Raw genomic sequence first — 21,618 nt, 5'->3', positions numbered from 1 at the left:
TATCAGTGCTGTATTTTAATAGTAAACTGAAAAACTACATTTTAATTTTTCTGTAAAAATTGTCATTTTAGTTTGTTCATGTATCATTTTACATTAACATATAATAATAAATAAAGTATAATAATAATATTAAAGTATAATAATACTCTAGTGTCATCTTGTTTAGAAAAATAGAACTATTGCTTGGCATTAATATCTCCTTTTGTCATTAAAATATCATATATATGTATCTGAGAATATATATACATATGTATATACCCAGGGTCTTCCTAACCACAAATAAGTGTTTTGGTTTAGATAAGAGCATTTTCCTTTACTCTTATGTGAACCTCCAAATTCTATTGATACATTGCATATTTTAGGCATTGAGATTTTGTTTTTTCTTATTTCTTTTACTTCTCCTGTCCTTGCTTCACCTACCTTCCCTTCCCTAAATTTTCCCAAGTTTCTAACCTCATAAACTGGAGTTTGATACTGTAACAGGGAAACATGGCACAATCAAAACAGTGTACCCCCTAGACGTCCCTGTTCATATTACAGACCCACTCGTAGTGCTGCAGGGCAGATTTATAAAATGCGCAGGAGCTGGAAACTTAAGGCAGTGGGCAGAACTGACAGTGGGAAGATCTGGAAAGAATATTTGAGATGTCACTTAATCCAATGACTTTGAATCCAATTAAAAATCCATTGTTTATTTTGAATCCTTCAGTTCAGTTCAGTTCAGTTGCTCAGTCGGGTCCGACTCTTTGCAACCCCATGAATCGCAGCACGCCAGGCCTCCCTGTCCATCACCAATTCCCAGAGTTCACCCAGACTCACGTCCATCGACTCAGTGATGCCATCCAGCCATCTCATCCTCTGTCATCCCCTTCTCCTCCTGCCCCCAATCCCTCCCAGCATCAGAGTCTTTTCCAATGAGTCAACTCTTCGCATGAGGTGGCCAGAGTACTGGAGTTTCAGCTTTAGCATCATTCCTTCCAAAGAAATCCCAGGGCTGATCTCCTTCAGAATGGACTGGTTGGATCTCCTTGCAGTCCAAGGGACTCTCAAGAGTCTTCTCCAACACCACAGTTCAAAAGCATCAATTCTTCGGTGCTCAGCCTTCTTCACAGTCCAACTTTCACATCCATACCACATGGATGTGATTCCATGACCACAGGAAAAACCATAGCCTTGACTAGACAAACCTTTGTTGGCAAAGTAATGTCTCTGCTTTTGAATGTGGTTGGCAATACAGATCGCCAAAGATTGTTCCAAAAATAACACTAACCAACTAAAAGACCTGACAGATAAACACATCTGCCACACTCATGAAAGGGGCGCCAATTTGGAACAGACCTCAGTATGTGTTGTGGACTCATGCTTCGTGACATTTTCTGTCATGGAGAGTGCACAGTGCTTGGTTTGTTACAGGGAGGTGTGTTATTGAAAAGCAATCTCAGGGAATGAGTGGTGGATAGACTTGTTTTTCAGAAAGAGGGTATGACTGGGTTTCTATAGCTCAGGCAGGATAATTCCAGGTGGATGAAATGACCTTTGGAAAAGGGTATTGCAAAGGTCTCCATTCATTCACAGGTATTATACTGAGTGGCTAATGTTGGGGATGGAGTCTCAGTAGAGAATGATTCTTTTTTAAAAAAAATATTTATTTATTTGGCTGCGGCACAGGGGATCTTCATTGAGGCATTTGGGGTCTTCCGTTGTGGTGCATAGGCTTCTCTAGTTGCGGTGCGTGGGCTTAGTAGTTGTGGTGAGCAGGCTCCATGGCATGTGGGGTCTTAGTTCCCCAACCAGGGAACAAACCCGAGCCCACTGCGTTGGAAGGGGACTTCCAGTGGGCCAGTAGGGGAGTCCTGAGGACCATGTGTTGTGTTCTAGTCGCTCAGTTGTGTCCGTCTCTTTTCGACCCCATGGACTGAGGCCTGCCAGGCTCCTCTGTCCTTGGAATTCTCCAGGCAAGAATATTGGAGTAGGTTGCCATTTCTTTCTCCAGGGGATCTCCCCGACCCAGGGTTTGAACCCAGGTCTCCTGCATTGCAGGCAGATTCTGTACCACTGAGCCACCAGAGAAGCCAACTGTACGTTTAACTAAACCATTATCTTTAATGCCTTGTGTGCGTGCATGTGTGCTAAGGTGCTTTAGTCCTGTCTCACTCTGTGCGACCTTATGGACTGTAGCCTGCCAGGCTTATTTTGTCCATGGGATTCTCCACGCAGGAATACTAGAGTGGGTTGCCATGACCTTCTCCACTCTAATGCCTTTCTTGCTGCAGTTTCTGATACTGGAGTGCTAGTCATGCTCTCTTTGTGTAGCTTCTTGTAGGTCAGCTCTGTGTCCATTAAAATTTGAGGGACTTCCCTGGTGGTCCAGTGTTTAAGACTTTACCTTCTGATGCAGGGGATTCAGGTTTGATCTCTGGTTGGAGAGCTAAGGTCTCACATGCGTTATGGCCAGAAAACCAAAACATAAAACAGCAACAATATTGCAAAAAATTCAATAAAGACTTTAAAAATGGTCCACATTCAAAATATCTTTAAAAAAGAAAAAAAGATTTGATACACGCCCTTAAGTGGCATATAAGTAGGGGGAGACAGACTGCTAAACAGCTGATATATAAATATAAAATATAAAACTCATAGGATAAAGAGCTGAAGAATAGAGACAAGCCATTTTATTGACTTGAAGGGCAGGTGGGCTCTTTCAGGATCAGGGTGAGTTTTCTAGGCGGGCAGGGATGGGAAAGGCATTTCTGATAGAGCACACAGGCAAAGTTATGATGGTAGTGAAGTGCATTACATGCTAAAGGACAGTGGTGGGGAGCGTGGCCATGCAGAAGGTTAGAGTTGACTGGAGAAGATGACTATGGTATGAAGTGGCCTAGGATGAGGCGGAAGAAGGAGTTAGGCCAGAGTATGTTGAGAGTAAAGGACATAGAGGTAATGCTGGAATGTGGAGGAGAGAAAGTATGGCACAATCTCTCCATTCTCTACTTTGGGAAATCCTGTCCATTTTCATCAGTTCTTTCCTGACCTGGCTGCTAACCAGGAAGAAAACAAAGCGCTCTCCCTTTTTTCCTCCCCATTTTTTTTTTTTAATGTTAAAAACTTGTAAATTGCGGTTTTATTGACATAGAACATTATATTAACTTCAGGTACATAATAAAATGATTTAGTATTTGTATATATTGCAAAATGATCACCATAATAAGTCTTATGTATCAACACACATAGTTACAAAGTTTTGTATGTATGGGATGAGACCTAACAGAAGCAGAAGATATTAAAAAGAGATGGCAAGAATACACAGAAGAACTGTATTAAAAAATTCTTCACGACCCAGATAATCACGAAGGTGTGATCACTCACACTCACCTAGAGCTGGACATCCTGGAATGTGAGGTCAGTTGGGCCTTAGGAAGCATCACTACGAACAAAGCTAGTGGAGGTGATGGAATTCCAGTTGAGCTATTTCAAATCCTGAAAGATGATGCTGTGGAAGTGCTGCACTCAATATGCCAGCAAATCTGGAAAATTCGGCAGTGGCCACAGCACTGGAAAAGGTCATTATTCATTCCAATCCCAAAGAAAGGCAATACCAAAAAATGCTCAAACTACCACACAATTGCACTCATCTCACATGCTAGGAAAGTAATGCTCAAAATTCTCCAAGCCAGGCTTAAGCAATACGTGAACTATGAACTTCCAGATGTTCAAGCTGGTTTTAGAAAAGGCAGAGGAACCAGAGATCAAATTGCCAACATCTGCTGGATCATCGAAAAAGCAGAATTCCAGAAACGTCTATTTCTGCTTTATTGACTATGCCAAAGCTTTTGACTGTGTGGATCACAATAAACTGTGGAAAATTCTGAAAGAGATGGGAATACCAGACCACCTGACCTGCCTCTTGAGAAACCTATATGCAGGTCAGGAAGCAACAGTTAGAACTGGACATGGAACAACAGACTGGTTTCAAATAGGAAAAGGAGTATGTCAAGGCTGTATATTGTCACCCTGTTTATTTAACTTCTATGCAGAGTACATCATGAGAAACGCTGGTCTGGAAGAAGCACAAGCTGGAATCAAGATTGCTGGGAGAAATATCAATAACCTCAGATATGCAGATGACACCACCCTTATGGCAGAAAGTGAAGAAGATCTAAAGAGCCTCTTGATGAAAGTGAAAGGGGAGAGTGAAAAAGTTGACTTCAAGCTCACCATTCAGAAAACGAAGATCATGGCATCTGGTCCCATCACTTCATGGGAAATAGAAGGGGAAACAGTGGAAACAGTGTCAGACTTTTATTTTTCTGGGCTCCAAAATCACTGCAGATGGTGACTGCAGCCATGAAATTAAGAGATGCTTACTCCTTGGAAGGAAAGTTATGACCAATCTAGACAGCATATTGAAAAGCAGAGACATTCCTTTGCCAACAAAGGTCCGTCTAGTCAAGGCTATGGTTTTTCCAGTAGTCATGTATGGATGTGAGAGTTCGACTATAAAGAAACCTGAGTGCAGAATTGATGCTTTTGAACTGTGGTGTTGGAGAAGACTCTTGAGAGTCCCTTGGACTGCAAGGAGATGCAACCAGTCCATCCTAAAGGAGATCAGTCCTGGGTGTTCATTGGAAGGACTGATGCTGAAGCTGAAACTCCAGTTCTTTGGCCACCCAATGCAAAGAGCTGACTCATTTGAAATGGCCCTGATGCTGGGAAAGATTGAGAACAGGAGAAGGGGACAACACAGGATGAGATGGTGGGATGGCATCACCGAGTCAATGGACATGAATTTGGGTAAACTCTGGGAGTTGGTGATGGACAGGGAGGCCTGGCGTACTGCAGTTCATGTGGTCGCAGAGTCAGACATGACTGAGCAGCTGAACTGAGCATGAGAGTGAATATAACTTAAAAATATTTGTTTATGTATTTATTTATAGTTGTGCTGAGTCTTCATTGTGTGGGTTTCCTCTAGTTGTATTGAGCAGGGGCTACTCCCTAGTATGTGGGCTTCTCATTGCCGTGGTTTCTCTCGTTGCAGAGCATAGGCTCTAGGGTGCACAGGCTTCGTAGTTGCAGCCTGTGGGCCCTAGAGCGCATGGGCTTCCGTTGTTATGGCGCATGGACTTAGTTGCCCCAAGGCATGTGGGATCTTCCCAGACCAGGGATCGACCCATGTCCCCTGCATTGGCAGGTGGATTCTTAACCACTGAACCACCTGGGCAGTCTAAATATAACTTTATGAGTTAGTGTTTTCTACCCATGCTTTTTTGTTCATATGGTTAGTTGGCCACTTAGTGCATTGTTTCAAAGTTGCTTTAGATGTCTACTGTTTCTGTAGGCTAGAAAGCCCTTCAGGGAGGGGAGTTTTGTTGTATCTATTCTAGGTTAGGTGGCTATATGCTGCTGCTGGTGGCTATATCAGATCAGATCAGTCGCTCAGTCGTGTCCGACTCTTTACGACCCCATGAATCGCAGCACGCCAGGCCTCCCTGTCCATCACCAACTCCCGGAGTTCACTCAGACTCATGTCCATCAAGTCAGTGATGCCGTCCAGCCATCTCATCCTCTGTGGTCCCCTTTTCCTCCTGCCCCCAATCCCTCCCAGCATCAGAGTCTTTTCCAATGAGTCAACTCTTCGCATGAGGCGGCCAAAGTACTGGAGTTTCAGCTTTAGCATCATTCCTTCCAAAGAAATCCCAGGGCTGATCTCCTTCAGAATGGACTGGTTGGATCTCCTTGCAGTCCAAGGGACTCTCAAGAGTCTTCTCCAACACCACAGTTCAAAAGCATCAATTCTTCGGCGCTCAGCCTTCTTCACAGTCCAACTCTCACATCCATACATGACCACAGGAAAAACCATATCCTTGACTAGACGAACCTTTGTTGGTGGCTATATAGTAGATGCCAAATGTCTTTTTGCTGTTTTTGTTGTTCAGTGGCTCGATCTTGTCTGACTCTTTGAGACCCCATGGACTGCAGCGCACCAGGCTTCCCTGTCCTTCACCATTTCCTGGAGCTTGCTCAAACTTGTGTCCATTGAGTCAGTGATGCCATCTAACTGTCTCATTCTCTGTCATCCACTTCTCCTGCCTTCAGTCTTTCCCAGCATCAAGGTCTTTTCCAGTGAGTTGACTCTTCTCATCAGGTGGCCAAAGTATTGGCGCTTCAGCATCAGTCCTTCCAAAGAATGTCTCTTAGGTTGGGTTATTCTAAAGATTAGTATCTCAACTAAGCTATTTTACAACTTTAAAGTTGTACAGATTCTGTGATTCTGAATATTCCACACTGGCCTAATTTTTGTGGTTTAAATGACAGAAATTATTTTCTTTAACACTGAAGAGCTCTTTTGGCATCATAGCTTGTTTGGCATGGAACACTTTTTTTTCTTAAATGTAATTTGTTTAAATTCAAAGTTATTTGTCTAAGAAAGGGAAAAGTTCACATTTTGAAACTCTAAAAATAACATACTGGATGGATGATGCCAAAACAATGGTTTCAGTCAGAAAACCATTTCTCAATCCAGCATCTAAATGAGAACTAACTACTGAATCTTATCATAGTTACTAGGCTTTCACTGTTTTAAGGCAATTAACAGCAGTATTGAGAAACCTAAGTAATGAAATATTTTTAAAACCTCTAATTTTTTCAGATGTCTAATGCATTGTGATGATCAAATGTTCCTTATATAAGCCTGATGTAATGTGAACGATCATATCTTATAATACAGCTTTAAAGTTTTAATGAAAAGTATGATTTCATTCTCTTAGTAGATAGATAAATTCACCCAAATCAGATCCCGTCGATCATGCATTAGTCTATTAAGATTATTTTTAAAATAATGCTCTTAATTGGCTATGGAATTTACTAAATTTGCTGAGATAAATTTCCTAGGATAGTTTTCTGTACAGTTCTAGGGAGAAGTACAAGAGTGACTTAGGTCTGTTTAAGGAACTATCTTATTTCTATAAAAGTGGTTTTTCAAACTTGAGATGCAGATACGGGGTGAGAAAACTTCAGGAAACTTGACTTAGCATGTATGCATACATGTTGACCTACCCAGCAGGGCTTATGGTATTAGGTTCAAAAGCATTTTGATTCTTGATTCTTTTCTCCTTATTTTGAGACATCTTCTGTTTCTATCATATGTAGGATATTTAATAATATAATTAATCAGCATGTCAGCATAATTTTTGATCCCTTTGGTAACTTAATAATAAGATTTGTGTGTATGTATGTGTTAGTCACTTAGTCATGTCTGACGCTTTGCGACCCCATGGACTATAGCCCACCAGGCTCCTCTGTCCATGGAATTCTCCAGGCAAGAATACCTCCAGGCAAGTGGGTTGCCATTCCTTTCTCCAGGGAATCTTACCCACCCAAGAATTGAACCTGGGTCTCCAGCATTGCAGGCAGATTCTTTATTGTCTGAGCCACCAGGGAAATCCCCAAGGTCATTTATGTTCTAGACATAAACTGTTAAATAATTTAATGCTTATTTTTTCAACAGATGTGAATTATTAAAAAGAAAATGGCCCAACGGAGCACTGTATTTCCTTCTCTTGTCACCGAGGAAAGGTATAATATATGGAAAATATGCATCTAAGGTATACTTTTTCTTTCCACCAATTCCATGAGGGCTGCTAGTGGGCATGATGGTCATTATAAAAGAAGCCTTGCAGCTTCTTTTATATCCAAGAATGACTTTTCTTAAGGGCAAGAGTAGTACTCTTGTGTCCCCTCTCCAGCTTCTGACTTGTAGGACACTGTGGACCATTCAGTGATTGTGACCGGTGGAGATTTCACGGTAGCCCTGCATTACAGTTGTACTTCTGATTAACAATAAAATGTACCTCTGGAGGCTTATGGGCGGATATCCCCACTAAAACTTTTAAATGAGAAGTTGCAAATTGAGCGTCCATAGGCCAAAACTGGCTCATAGAAGTAATACATTGTTTGGCCTGGATCATCTTAAATACTTTTTAAATGAGTTGTTAACATTTTAAAAATCAGGTGGGGACTTCCCTGGTGGTCCAGTGGTTAAGACTCGGTGCTTCTGATGCAAGGGGCACGGGTTTGATCCCTGGTCGGGGAACTAAGATCCCACATGCCTTGTGGCATGGCCAAAAATACATAAATAAAAATCAGGTGACTTCACATACAAGCCTAAATTTCTTGGTTCTTCTTGAACTATCAGATGATCTGGAAAAAAGAATCTGGGTTCCCAAATGGTTACTCATGGGTGGAACAGAATTGTGGCTCCCTTAGGTGAAGAATGCCCCTTTCAGTTTCTCAAAGTCCCTAACATACCCTAGTGTATCCTGTGTGGTATGCTTCACTCCTTTATATCCATAGCCTGACCCTTGTAGGCATTTGAGTTTATAGCCACTTTAGGAGAAGGGGAAAGGAAAGCAGGTCCAGTGATTCTGTTAATAAGCTTTGAGCCTGCAGCCTCTTGCGTTGGGAGGGCATGGAGCCTGCTACCAGCACACTTGACTCTCTGTGGACCATTGATTAAAGATGCTGCCTGTCTCACAAAGAAAACTCTTTGGGGCAGAAATTCTGCTTCAAATCTTCATTTAGCTTGTAAGGATAGATACTTTGCCTTTCCTGGGAAGTCTTGAATCTGGCTTTAAAAATGATTTTTTTTCCTAACTGACAACCCTAGTAATGTGGGGCTCCCTTCTGTAGGCGAGTTCGAACGATGCCCCGACACAGCCAGTCCCTGACCATGGCACCCTACTCATCCGTAAGCCTAGTGGAGCAACTTGAAGACAGGATCCTCTGCCACGAAAAAACCACAGCCGCCCTTGTGGAGCACGCATTCCGGATCAAAGACGACATCGTCAGCAGCTTGCAGAAAATGCAGAACAAAGGGGGAGGCGACCGCTTGGCCAGGCTGTTCTTGGAGGAGCACATCAGAAACATCACTGCCATAGTGAAGCAACTGAATCGGGATATCGAGGTATGGCATGTGGAAGTGTGGTGCGTTCCCACAGACAGATCTGCCCCACACCTGATGACCCCTCACAGGCATTTCTGCCGTCAGACCACAGCCATCTGTCTTGTCCAGTCTTAATGATTGCCAAGGAAACAGCTTGAACAAATACATTAAGTATATTCCAGTATCTGGTAGCAGTTACTGTTAGTGTTATTTGTGTTTAATCTCTGTGTACCTTGCTGATTACTAAATCACTTTGTTTTGTTTGGCTCTCAATGGAAAGAGAGGAGAACTCATCAGATAGTTTCCCTGTAAAACCCTTCCTGTCGTTGAAGACAGCTATTAAATCAATTACTAGGTCAGCCTTTGCTGCTTCAGATGAAATGTTTCTAGGTCATAATGATTATATATAATACAGTTGATTACTCAGACAATCTGGGGATTTGAATTGCTTCTCAGGCTTGCTTTTATTGCTCTATTTTTCTCTGAAATGAGCCCAAGAAAAGGCCAATATTGTCTATTTTTAGAGTTTGTAAATTTACTGCTGTTTATTGGGCAATCACAGGGACCACAGAATTTAATTCAGAAAGCTTAAGATCATTTAGGGCCCGGGCTAACATCACTGAACAATGTCAGTACTTCCCTGGTGGCTCAGATGGTAAAGCGTCTGCCTACAATGTGGGAGACCCAGGTTCAATCCCTGGGTTGGGAAGATCCCCTGGAGAAGGAAATGGCAACCCACTCCAGTACTCTTGCCTGGAAAATCCCATGGACAGAGGAGCATGGTAGGCTACAGCCCATGGGGTCGCAAAGAGTCGGACACGACTGAGAGACTTCACTTCCTCACACATGTAGTTTGAAAATATACGAATAAAAGGTATATGGCTAGATTAAGGAAAACCTTTGTCTTATGTCATGGAGATTGTATTTCAATTATGCTTCCTGAAATCAAGACTCTCTTTTCAGTTTCAGATTTGTATTTATTTATTTTAAGAGCTTTACTGAAGTACAATTGAAAAGCCACAGAAGTCTACCCATTTTAAGTGTACAATTCAATGATTTGTAGTAAATTAATAGAATTAATGTTGTGCAACCATCAACACAGTTCAGTTATAGAACATTTCAATCACTCCCCAAATTTCTATCAGCCTGTTTGCGAGTAATCCTTCCTTCTACCCCAGACCCAGGCAGCCACCAGTGTGCTTTCTGTCTCTATAGATAATTTGTCTTTTCTGGACATTTCATATGAATGGAATCTTACAATATGAAGTCTTTTGCATCCAGCTTCTTTCACTTAGCATAATCTTTTTGAGGTGCAACCATGTTCTAGCATGTATCAGTATTTCGTTTCTCTTTATGTCTGAGTGGTATCATATTGGACTTTCCTGGTGGCTCAATGGTAAAGAGTCTGCCTGCAATGCTGGAGACCTGGGTTCGATCTCTGGGTTCAATCCCTGGGTCAGGAAGATCCCCTGGAGAAGGAAATGGCAACCCACTCCAGTATTCTTGCCTGGGAAATCCCATGGACAGAGGAGCCTGGAGGGCTACAGTCTGTGGGATTGCAAGAGTCAGAAATGACTTAGCGACTAAACCTACCTAATAGTATCCTATTATATGGATATACAGCTTTCTGTTTTTCCACTTATCAGCTGATCGACATTTGGATTGTTTCCAGTTTTTAGCTATTGTGACTAAAGGTATTGTGAATATGTGAACATGTCTTTGTATGGAGATATATTTTAATTTTTCTTGGGTAGATGACTAGGTGTGGAATTGCTGGGTCTTGTAGTAAGCTTATGTTTAACTTTTTAAAATGTAGCCGAACAATTTTCCGGAGTGGCTATGCCGTTTTACAATCCCACCAGGAATGTGTGAGGACTCCAGTTTCCCTACTTCATCCCCAGCACTTGCTATCATCTCTCTTTTTGATTATAGTCATTATAGTGGCCGTGTAGTGGTATTTCATTGTGCTATTAATTTGCATTTCCCTAATAACTAATGATGTTTTCATGTCCTTATTAGTCATTTGTGCGTCTTCTTTGGTGAAGTGTCTACCCAAGTCTTCTGCCCATTTTTTAAAATTATTTTTTATTGTGGTAAGATACTTATCGTTTTAACCATTTTAAAGTGTGCAGTTCATTGACATTAATTACATTCACAATGTTCACCTCTGTTGATTTTCAAAACTTTTTGATTATCCAAAACAGAAACTGTATTCCCAGTAAACAATAACTCTCCATTGCACTTTCCCCTCAGCCCTGGGCAACTTCTGTTCTGCTTTCTGTCCCTATTCTAGGTATATCACAGAAGTGCAGTCATACAGTACTTGCCCTTTTGTGTCTCGGTCATTTCACTTATAATGATTTCCAGATTTTTTATCCATGTTGTAACATGTGTCAGAACCCATTTTTAAATTAGGTTATTTTATTATTGAATTGTAAGATTTCTTTGTATATTACAGATACAGGTCCCATATCAGATAGGAGATTTGCAAAATATTTTCTCCCATTCTGTGGCTTCTGTTTTCATTCTCCCAGTGGTGTCTTTTGAAGCACAAATTTTAATGAGGTCCAACTTACAAGTTTTTTAAAAAAATGGTTTATATTTTTGGTGGTATGTCTTGAGAACTGTTTGCTTAACCCAAGGTCATAAGGCTTTTGTGCTCTGTTTTCTTCAAAAGTTGATTTTAGTTTTTACCTTCAGGTCTGTGAGTTACTTTGAGTTAATTTTCATGTATGAAGTGAGGTTAAAGATCTAAGTTAATTTTTTTTTCAAATGGATATCCAAGGAAAATCGATCATTTTCCCGTTTGCCCCTTTGTCAAAAATGAATGGATCATAAAATTTAAGGGTTAATTTCTGAATGCCATTGATTTGTATGGCTTTCCTATGCCAATACCACATTGCCTTAATTTTTAGCTTAAGAGTACATTTTGAAATCATACAGTGTAAGCCCTCCAACTTTGCTCTTGTCAAAATTGTCTCTCTCAGCTATTCTAGGTCCTTTGTATTTCCTTATAAATTTTAGGATTAGCTCTATTAAAAAACTCTGCCGAGATTTTGACAGAGATCACTTTGAATGTATAGATCAGTTTGTGGAGAATTGCTGTCTTAATACTGAGCCTTCAGTGTTGCAAAGCATCAGCTCTTGGTTTTATTTTTTTCACATTTGCTTTTTTGTTTTCTATTTCATTGCTTTCAACTCTAGGTTGTTTCATTTTTCTCTGCTTATTTTAGGTTAGTTTGCTTTTCTAGTTTCTTCAGGTAGAAGCTTAGGGAATTGGTTTGAGATCTTTCTTCTTTTCTGATAATGGTGTTTAAAGCCATAATGTGGCCTCTGAGCACTGCTTTGGCTGCTTCCATGAGTTTTGGTACGTTGTGATTTTGTTTTCATTTGGTTTAAAGTATCGTAAAATTTACCTTGTAATTTCTTTTTTTTTGGTACATGTGTTACTTAGAAGTATGTTATTTAATTTCTGAATGTTTGGAGTTTCCCTATATTTAGTGGATATTTTGTGGATTTCTAATTTAATGTGGGCAGAGAACGACTTTGTATATCTTTAATCTCTTTAAATTTATTTAGACTTGTTTTTAGAGATTTTTTTGATGTGCATCTTTTGTTTTAAGTCTTTATTGAATTTGTTACAATATTGCTTCTGTTTTATGTTTTGGGTTTTTTGGCTGCAAGGCATGTGAGATCTTAGCTCCCTGACTAGGGATCAAACCTGCACCCCCTGCATTGAAAGGTGAAGTCTTAACCACTGGCCCACCAGGGAAGTCCTGAGACTTTTTTTTTTCAGTTATTGAATGTCCGATTTTTATTGTTGAATTGCCCATTGCTCCTTTCAGTTCTGTCGGTTTTGCTTCATGTATTTCAGGGCTTTGTTGTTACATGTGTATACATTTATAATGTGTATTTTTTCCTGATACAGTGATTCTTCTGTCATTATAAGATGTCTCTCTTTATCTCTAGTAACATTTCTTGTTTTCAAGTCTCTTTTGTCTGACATTAATATAGCTATTCCAGCTCTTTATGTGGAGAAGGCAATGGCACCCCACTCCAGTTCTCTTGCCTGGAAAATCCCATGGACGGAGGAGCCTGGTGGGCTGCAGTCCATGGGGTCGCAAAGAGTCGGACACAACTGAGCGACTTCACTTGCACTTTTCACTTTCATGCATTGGAGAAGGAAATGGCAACCCACTCCACTGTTCTTGCCTGGAGAATCCCAGGGATGGGGGAGCCTGGTGGGCTGCCGTCTGTGGGGTCCCACAGAGTCGGACACGACTGAAGCGACTTAGCAGCAGCAGCAGCAGCAGCAGCAGCAGCAGCTCTTTATGACTATTGTGTACGTAGTTGATTTCCTTTTCTGAGAAGTCTCACTCAGCTTATACCCAAGGGAGAACCTAGAATACCACATGATTAACCATTTTCACTGTCTTTGGAGATTACAGCACACCTTTACTAAGGACAGAGATTTACTCAGAGTTGTATCCTACTGGAGTACGTTTGTCTTTTTTTAATAAGGGGATGGAGTTGATCTTTGTTGCTTTGGTGACTGATGGCATCCATTTCAATTTCTTTGGATCATAGCTTTATTCCATTGGATACAGGCTAAGATGGCTATTAATCAGAGTGCCTTATCACATTTTTTGATAATGAGGATTGGAGTCCATAACACAGACCAGAGCATTGAGACTCTCATTTCCTGGAGTCTGAAACCTGAGCAGAGTGTTACAAGGACATGAGTATCTTTCCAGCAGCTGTACCTGTAGGATGTTAGGTAGTGGTCCTACTGCCTTGACCCTAGGAATTGCCTTTTGTGTCTTTTTCTCAGTCTGGATCCCCAGCTGTCCTGTTGATTGTACGCACTTCTCCCCTATAGCCTTCCAGTAAATTCCAGATTTTTCACCTAAGCCAGAATCAGGTTCAGTTTCTGGCAGCCAAAGAACTCTAATGGTATCCAAGAGGCATAGAACATGTAAGAGACTGCTGCAGATAATTTACTTGTTTTCGGAAAGTGGTGTCTATATTTAGAATGATCTTTTCAGTATTATATTTGAGTGCTAAAGCAGTTTTATCCCAGAGACTGAATAATTTGGCAGCCCCAAGTTGGCACCTTCTCAAGATTGAAGAACCCCAACTTAAACATTTCCATTTTGAAGAGAGAGATATATTAGGAGGCTGATAGCCCTGCTGTACTCCATTCTATAAAGGGTGATGGATAAAATCAAAGTGATTGGGGAGAAACAATGATGCTCAGATCCCTGATCCTTCTACCAGTGGTGAGAAATGTGTTGCAAAAAATTGCAAACCCTCCTGTTTCATGTTAGAAAATGGTGTGACCTCCCCATTCTTCCCACACCCAGCATTTCACTGTGGGTACTCTGCTTGGTTCTCTTTGCTTATGTGGGTGGTGGACAGACTAGAGACTGGAAACCATCCATTCTGCAGTACTATCCTCAGGTAAAAGCAGAGAGTGTAATTCTACCGTTAGAATTTTTTCTGTCTGCAAAAGAGGTGATAGTACTTAAGCTGCAGCTATGGGGTATCTGGAGGATAACTTCCCTTTTGGTAGCTGCTGTGTACTAATCCAACAATCAGAACCATTTCAAATATGTAATTTCCAACTTCAGCTGAGCCCCCAGTGCTGTTTAATAGCTCCTTCATTCTAGGAAGCCTTCACCACCAGTTCCCTCCCTGGCCTCACTTCTTTTTCCCTTAATTTATCGTGGGCACCCAGCACTTGGCACTGTTACCACAGCATTTACTGATTAAGTCTAGCATTGTTTCTTTGCACGTCTGTATCCCTTGATAGAGTGGGAGCCCTTCAAAAAGAAAGGAACTTTGTCTTTCTCATCTTTCCATTGTCCAGCACAATGTTTGGAACAAAATGCCATGAATGCTTTTTAAGTGAATAAATGCCCTGTTCAGATGGAAGCCCGTTGCAGATCTTCTGGTAGCAAAAAGAACTGGAAGAGACCCTGAGGTCCTTTGTGCAAACTCTGTCCTTTTCAAATGATGCATCCAAGGGCCTGGGAAGTGAAGAGACTTCTCTGAGATCTCTGTTGTTGTTCAGTTGCCAAGTCGGATCCGACTCTTGTGACCCCATGGACTGCAGCACGCCAGGCCTCCCTGTCCTTCACCATCTCTCAGAGTTTGCCCAAGTTCATGTCCATTGAATCAGTGATGCCATCCAACCATCACATTCTCTGTCGCCTCCTTCTCCTCCTGCCCTCAATCTTTCCCAGCATCAGGGTCTTTTCCAATCAGTCGGCCAAAGTATTGGAGCTTCAGCATCAGTCCTTCCATTAAGTGTTCAGGGTTGATTTCCTTTAAGACTGACTGGTTTGATCTCCCTGTTGTCCAAGGGATTCTCAAGAGTTTGAAAGCATCAGTTCTTTAGCACTCTGCTTTCTTTATGATCCAGCTGTCATATCCGTACATGACTACTGGAAAGACCACAGCCTTTACTATATGGACCTTGGTTGGAAAAATGATGTCTTTACTTTTTAATACACTGCTTAGTTTTGTCATAGCTTTCCTGCCAAGAAGCAATCATCTTCTAATTTCATGACTGCAATCACAATCCACCATGATTTAAGAGCCCAGGAAGAGGAAATCTGTCACTGCTTCTACCTTTTCCCCTTCTATTTGCCATGAAGTGATGGGACCGGATGTTGAAGCTGAAACTGCAATACTTTGGCAACCTGACGAGAAGAGATGACTTATTTGAGAAGACCCTAATGCTGGGAAAGATTGAGGGCAGGGGGAGAAGGGGACAACAGAAGATGAGATGTTTGGATGGCATCACCGACTCAATGGACATGGGTTTGGGTGGACTCCGGCAGTTGGTGATGGACAGGGAAGCCTGGTGTGCTGCGGTTCACGGTGTCACAAAGAGTCGGACACGACTGAGTGACTTAACTGAGCTGAACTGATGGGGCCGGATGCCATGATCTTAATTTTTTTAATATTGAGTTTTAAGCCAGCTTTCTCATTCTCCTCTTTCACCCTCATCAAGAGGTTCTTTAGTTCCTCTTTGCTTTTTGCTATTTAAGTGGTGTCATCTACATATCTGAGGTTGTTGGTATTTTTCCTGGAAATCTTGATTCCAGCTTGTAAGTCATCCAGCCCAACATTTCTCATGATGTGCTCTGTGTATAAGTTAAGTAAACAGGGTGACAGTGAACAACCTGTTGTACCACTTTCTCAATCTGAGCCAGTCACTTGTCCCATATGAGGTTCTGTGATGCTTCTTGACCCACATACAGGTTTCTCAGAAGACAGGTAAGATGGTCTGGTATTCTCATCTCTCCAAGGGTTTTCCACATTTTGTTATGATCCACACTGTCAAAGGCCTTAGTGTAGTCAATGAAACAGAGGTAAATGTTTTTCTGGAATTCCTTTGCTTTCTCTGTGATCCAGCAGATGTTGGCAGTTTGGTCTCTGGTTCCTCTGCCTTTCTTTCTCTTAGCTCTCAGGATCTAAACCCAGACTGTTAAACTCTAAAGATGAGCTCCTTTCACTTTTCTACTTTGCCTCTTGAAAGCTCCTCTAAACTCTGATCTTAGGTAACTAACTCTCAAATGTGACAGGCAGTGCTATTCGTCATTCTTTGCTTTCTGAGTATTTCTACCCTTGGCTCCCCCTCCCACCCCCAGGAAGAATTTCTTCATAGAACTAGGTAATTACAGATGAAGTTCGCACTGAGTTATACCCTACCCTCTCTTTCCTTTGGTGTGAGTTCATTGAGCTGCTTAGATAATTTGAGTTAATAGCAAGCATACCTAGAAATCCAAAATCATCAATCATTCAGGCTTTTGCTAATTATTTTTCTTTAAGATATGTTTTTAACATGATTTTTCTTTAAAGTGTATTTAAGATGATTTTTTAAAAATAATTTACAATGGGGGTTTATAGTAATTTCAGTTCTTCTGTTTTTTCCATCTGAAACACATTTTGAGTAATGATTATTCTTTCCTTAACCAGACAGCACTCTTCCATTTACATATATTTTTGGAGTGTGTAGTTTGCAAATGAATAGATGATTTCCATTTTAGAGAGGGAAGTCTGAAGAAAATCTATTTCTGGAAAAAAATTTTACTTTGCATATATGAGCACGCACTTTTTTATAACTAGTAATAACTGTATATCATTATGAAGTAACAGAAGATAGTTTGGAAATTTAATAGACTTTTATATGAAACAGTAATTACATAGTTTTTTATATATTGTGAGCCTAAGCATGTTTACCCAAACATAACTAAAATTAAGGTGCTTAATGAGACATCAGAATTGCCACATTGTAGCCAAACTCTGTTAAAATGAAATCATAGTGTAGATTAGAATTTTTAAAGTACTAAAAGTAAGTCTTTATTTATAAGCAACATAAAATTGGAAGGATGGATGCTATGAATAGGTGATATGCACATTTAAAGCAAAGAGATGTGAAGATACTCAAATTGTATTTAAATGATATGAAAGGTGTATTTTTTGTCTGTAGATTCTTAATTTATTCTGTAAATTGCCTTTTAAAAAAACATTCTTGTGGCTTCCCTGGGTCTTCGTTGCTGTGTGTGGGTTTTCTCTGGTTGTGGCAAACAGGGCTACAAGATCTCTAGTTGTGTTGCACAGGCTTCTCACTGTGGTTGCTTCTCTTGCTTACAGAGCATGGGTGCTGGAGCACGGACTCAGTAGTTGTGCGCATGGGCTTAGTTGCCCCCCAGCATGTGGGATCTTCCTGGGCCAAGGATTGAACCCATGTGCCCTGTGGCGCAGATTTAAAGAATCTGCCTGCTAAGCAGGAGACACAGGTTTGATCCCTGGGTCAGGAAAATCCCCTGGAGGAGAGCTTGGCAACCCACTCCAGTGTTCTTGCCTGGGAAATCCTGTGGACAGAAGAGCCTGGTGGGCTATAATCCATGGGGTCACAAAAGAGTCGGACATGACTTAGCGACTAACAACCACCACCACTGTATTGGAAGGCAGATTCTTAGCCACTGGACTACCAGGGAAGTCCTTGCCTGGTTTTTAGGTTATTTTCATCACTGGTTCACACTGGTTTTCCAGTTCACTCAGTAAAATTTACTGGGTATTTGTTTTGTAAAAATATATCCCCACAGAGTGATTTTGTAATATAAAGTAAAGCTGAAACCATTCTCAACATGTACAGCTCACTTCAGGCTCCTGATGGAGCTAGTTGAATTGAGGTGTGTTAATACTGCATCCTGGGACTTCCCTGGAGGTCAGTGGCTAAAACTCTGTGCTCCCAATGCAAGAGGCCCTGGTCTGGAAATTAGATTCCCATGTCACAACTAAAGATTCTACATGCTGCGATGCAGATCTGAGATTCTGTGTGTTGCAGCCAAGACCCAGCACAGCCCAATAAATAAATAAATATTAAGAAAGTACTCTATCTTGGTAAGTTTGGCTCAATAAGTCTTTATGATTATCATGTGGCTCTGTACACAGTTATATACAAGAAGAAAAGTAAAATATATTGTTAAACCACTGGCCTATGTGATCCTCAAGAACTAGAAATGAATCTTAATTTATTTTTAGCACCTCTACAGTGTCTAGCACATCGTAGGAGCTCAAGAAATCTTTCATAATCAAAGGCTCTGGGGTCCTTGGTTCTTTGAGAACCCTATAGTTATTGCCCATTTTCTTTCAGCAGATACAAATATCAAAACAGATGATTCCTGTGGGCTAGTATCTAGTAGGTGCCTGATAAATATTGACTAAAAGCATCTATTGTTTTAATACATCCTGACTCATTGTCTCCATTGGCAGTTTGCATTGCTATATGGAGTATGTTATCAATTATGTATTCCTCAGAAACTTTCCACAAATTATCATCATCATAAATTCAGAAGAGGTAATGTAGTCAACTATGAATTATACATGTCTGGATTATCTATACTGTTTTTGATTTAAGCTGATATCAGTCCCTGGGAGCCAAGTCCTGGTAAGCAGTCCATGGCCCCTTTTTTGGGAAGGGAAGGTGAGCTTTCCCTTTCCTGCCGATTTGATGGCTTAGGGAAGTATTTGGGACCCCTGTGTCTCCTCGGGGCTTTCATCGTGTCTTTGGCCTTTGGGGAGCCAAGCAGTGGGGTCTGCTACCCAGCTGGCTGGAATCTGAAGACCTTCTCCTGGTTTCCCTGTGCTCAGGTTTCATAATGGCCTGCTGGCTTGGAGTGTTTCCTTCGACTGAGTTGGGAAATGGGAAAATGTATCAAACCCTTATTTAATTCACTAGATGATACATAATTTTCTGTCTTAATAATTTGCAAATGGGCTGTTGAAGAGTTTGCTAAGGTCAAGTGATGAGTGCATAGGGGCCCTTATTAACATGTCACAGCAGAGTTGTGGACAAATGATGTTAACGTATCGTTGGGATGAACAGACAGGAGCTTGGTTCGTCTTGAATCTAGCGCACCGTCAGTGAGGAGAGCCCCTTGGCCATTGGACCTCATGTAGTTACCTAAAAAGGGGGTTACAGCTTGTAGCTCTATCGTCTTGTCCCATTGCAACAGACGTATTAATAGAATAACATTGATGATTGTCATGTGTATTAGTCTGTGACCTCCAAAGAAATAAAACCAATAGCACATATTTACGATGAGGTTTTGGCTCACATGATTATGAAGACTGAGAAGTTCCACCAGTCTGTAAGCTGGAGTACAGGAAAGACGGTGGTGTAATTCCAAGGCTTGGGAGCCAGAGAGACGATAGTGTGGATTCCTTCAGTCCAGGTCTGAAGACCTGACAATCAGGAGTGCTGAGGGCAGGCCAGTATCCCAGCTCAGTTAGGCAGAAAGCAAATTCCACCTTCCTTCTCCTTTTTTTTTGGATTATGACACTCAGTGGATTGGATAATGCCTCCCCAAGTTGGGGAAGACCTTCTGTTTTACTGACTTCACCAATCCAAATCCTAATCTCTTCTGGAAACACCCTCACAGACACCCCCAGAAATAATGTTTATCCAGCTGTCTGGGCATCCCATGGCCTAGTTAAGCTGACATAATTAACTATAATGTTATCCAGATTCTTTTTTTTTTTTAAACTCTACCCACTAGACTTGGCTTGTCATGTGGCTTGACTCTAGGGGGAGAAGATAGTGAATGGAGTTTGACTATTTGTTTAGTTCTGAATATTTGATAGAGATTTTCCATGTAAATTAACAAATTGGTGTTTTGGTGTCTGCCCTGCCTGTAATACATTTTAGCTTGTCTGTCTCCATCTTTGAGGGCCTGATCAGCTCCAGGCACCAGCTAGATAGAGTCTTGGAGCCTTCAGTGTAGACGATCAAACCCTGGAACATGGAGGTAAAATAATTAATAAATTACTCAGCCATCTATGGGGAGCCAGGCCTTATGTGAGGTACTGGGGCTAAAGCTGTGACTCAGGCATACAAGACCCCTGCTTTTAGGCCTGCTGCACGTTCTAGTGGGATTTATAGGTGCAAACCCTAAGTGGCCAGGGTAGTTTCAGCCTAAATCCAGGGCTCTGAAAAGGTAATTTGATGGAGAGTGATTGTGGGCTGTTGTAGGTGGGCGTATAAGGTGACATGTAAACTGAGACTGGAGTGACAGAAGAGCCAGCCAAGCCAAGGTGATGGGGTGGGGGAGGAGACACGCACGGAAGAGAACATTCGGAGAGGAGGCACTGCTGGTTCCAAGGCATACGCTGTAAGAAGCTTGGCATGTTAGAGGAGCAGAAAGAGGACCAGTGGGACTGGAGTGTCATGGGTGGGGGGTGGGTGGAAGTGGGTGATGGGACGCCATTATTTAAACAAAATAATTTAGAGAAATTATTCATATGTTTGGTTCTGAGGATACACTAGTTAATAAAACAGATGAAAAACCCTTGCCCTCATGCTGCTTACAGACTGATTTGTATTTCAGAAAGATCGCTCTGACTGCTGCCTGGAGAAGGGAATGTAGGGAAGCTAGAATGGGGGCAGAGGGCATCCAGAGTGGCTTGGATTCGGGAGTCAGGGTAGAGATGGAGAGGAGTGGATGGGTGCTAGATCTGTCTTGGAAGTGGCGCTGATAGGACTTCCTGCACATTAGAGTTAGAAAGACTTCTGCTTAGGACTTGGCAAGTTTTAGGGCTCCATCAGGGCTTCCCCTGTGGCTCGGTGGTAAAGAACCCACCTGCAATGCAGGAGTCGCAGGAGACGAAGGTTCAATCCCTGGGTCAGGAAGATCCCCTGGAGGAGGAAATGGCACCCACTCCAGTATTCTTGCCTGGAGAATCCCATGGACAGAGAGGCCTGTGGGACTGCAGTCCATGGGGGTCACGAAGAGTTGGACATGACTGAGCAACTGAGCACACGCGCATCGGATATCCGGGTGGACATGCCAAGAAGGCAGTGGATATACGAGGCTGGAACTCTGGGGATTTTTAAGTCTAGTGTGAAAATTAAAGAGCCATTGTCAGGAGATGCTGTCGCCCTGCGCTGCCGTAATTGGGTCCTTCTTCGTGGGATTTTGGAGTTATATTTTCATTTCCAAGTCCTCACAAATCTGAGGAGAGTTGAAGAGAGAAGCATGGAGGGCTGTTCTTCTTGGTCATTCCTAGGCACCTCTGGCCTGTCTGTGGTGAGATCCCTGGGCATGGGTCTATATCTCCTTTGCAAAAAAGGCATGATAGAATGCTGTGAGGCTCACACAGGGCGG

The 21,618-nt window shown here is 41.7% G+C and overlaps 1 protein-coding gene across 2 annotated transcripts in view; it reads left to right on the top strand.

Moving 5' to 3' along the window:
* Positions 1 to 21,618, top strand: part of FAM81A (family with sequence similarity 81 member A) — an 85,705-nt gene that overhangs the window by 15,110 nt on the left and 48,977 nt on the right. The window contains exons 2-3 of one of the 2 annotated variants that reach the window (XM_024998005.2): positions 7,505 to 7,572; positions 8,686 to 8,959. In XM_024998005.2, coding sequence (XP_024853773.1) covers positions 7,526 to 7,572; positions 8,686 to 8,959 — 321 coding nt within the window. In that variant the 5' untranslated portion in view covers positions 7,505 to 7,525. Of the gene's footprint in view, positions 1 to 7,504; positions 7,602 to 8,685; positions 8,960 to 21,618 lie in introns of both variants that reach the window. The other variant, XM_024998006.2, reaches the window with a different exon arrangement.

This window comes from Bos taurus, chromosome 10 (genome assembly GCF_002263795.3).
Source record: "Bos taurus isolate L1 Dominette 01449 registration number 42190680 breed Hereford chromosome 10, ARS-UCD2.0, whole genome shotgun sequence".
NCBI classification, from domain to species: domain Eukaryota; kingdom Metazoa; phylum Chordata; class Mammalia; order Artiodactyla; family Bovidae; genus Bos; species Bos taurus.
Note: the sequence above shows the minus strand (reverse complement) of the source record. Positions and strands in the feature narration are given on the sequence as shown.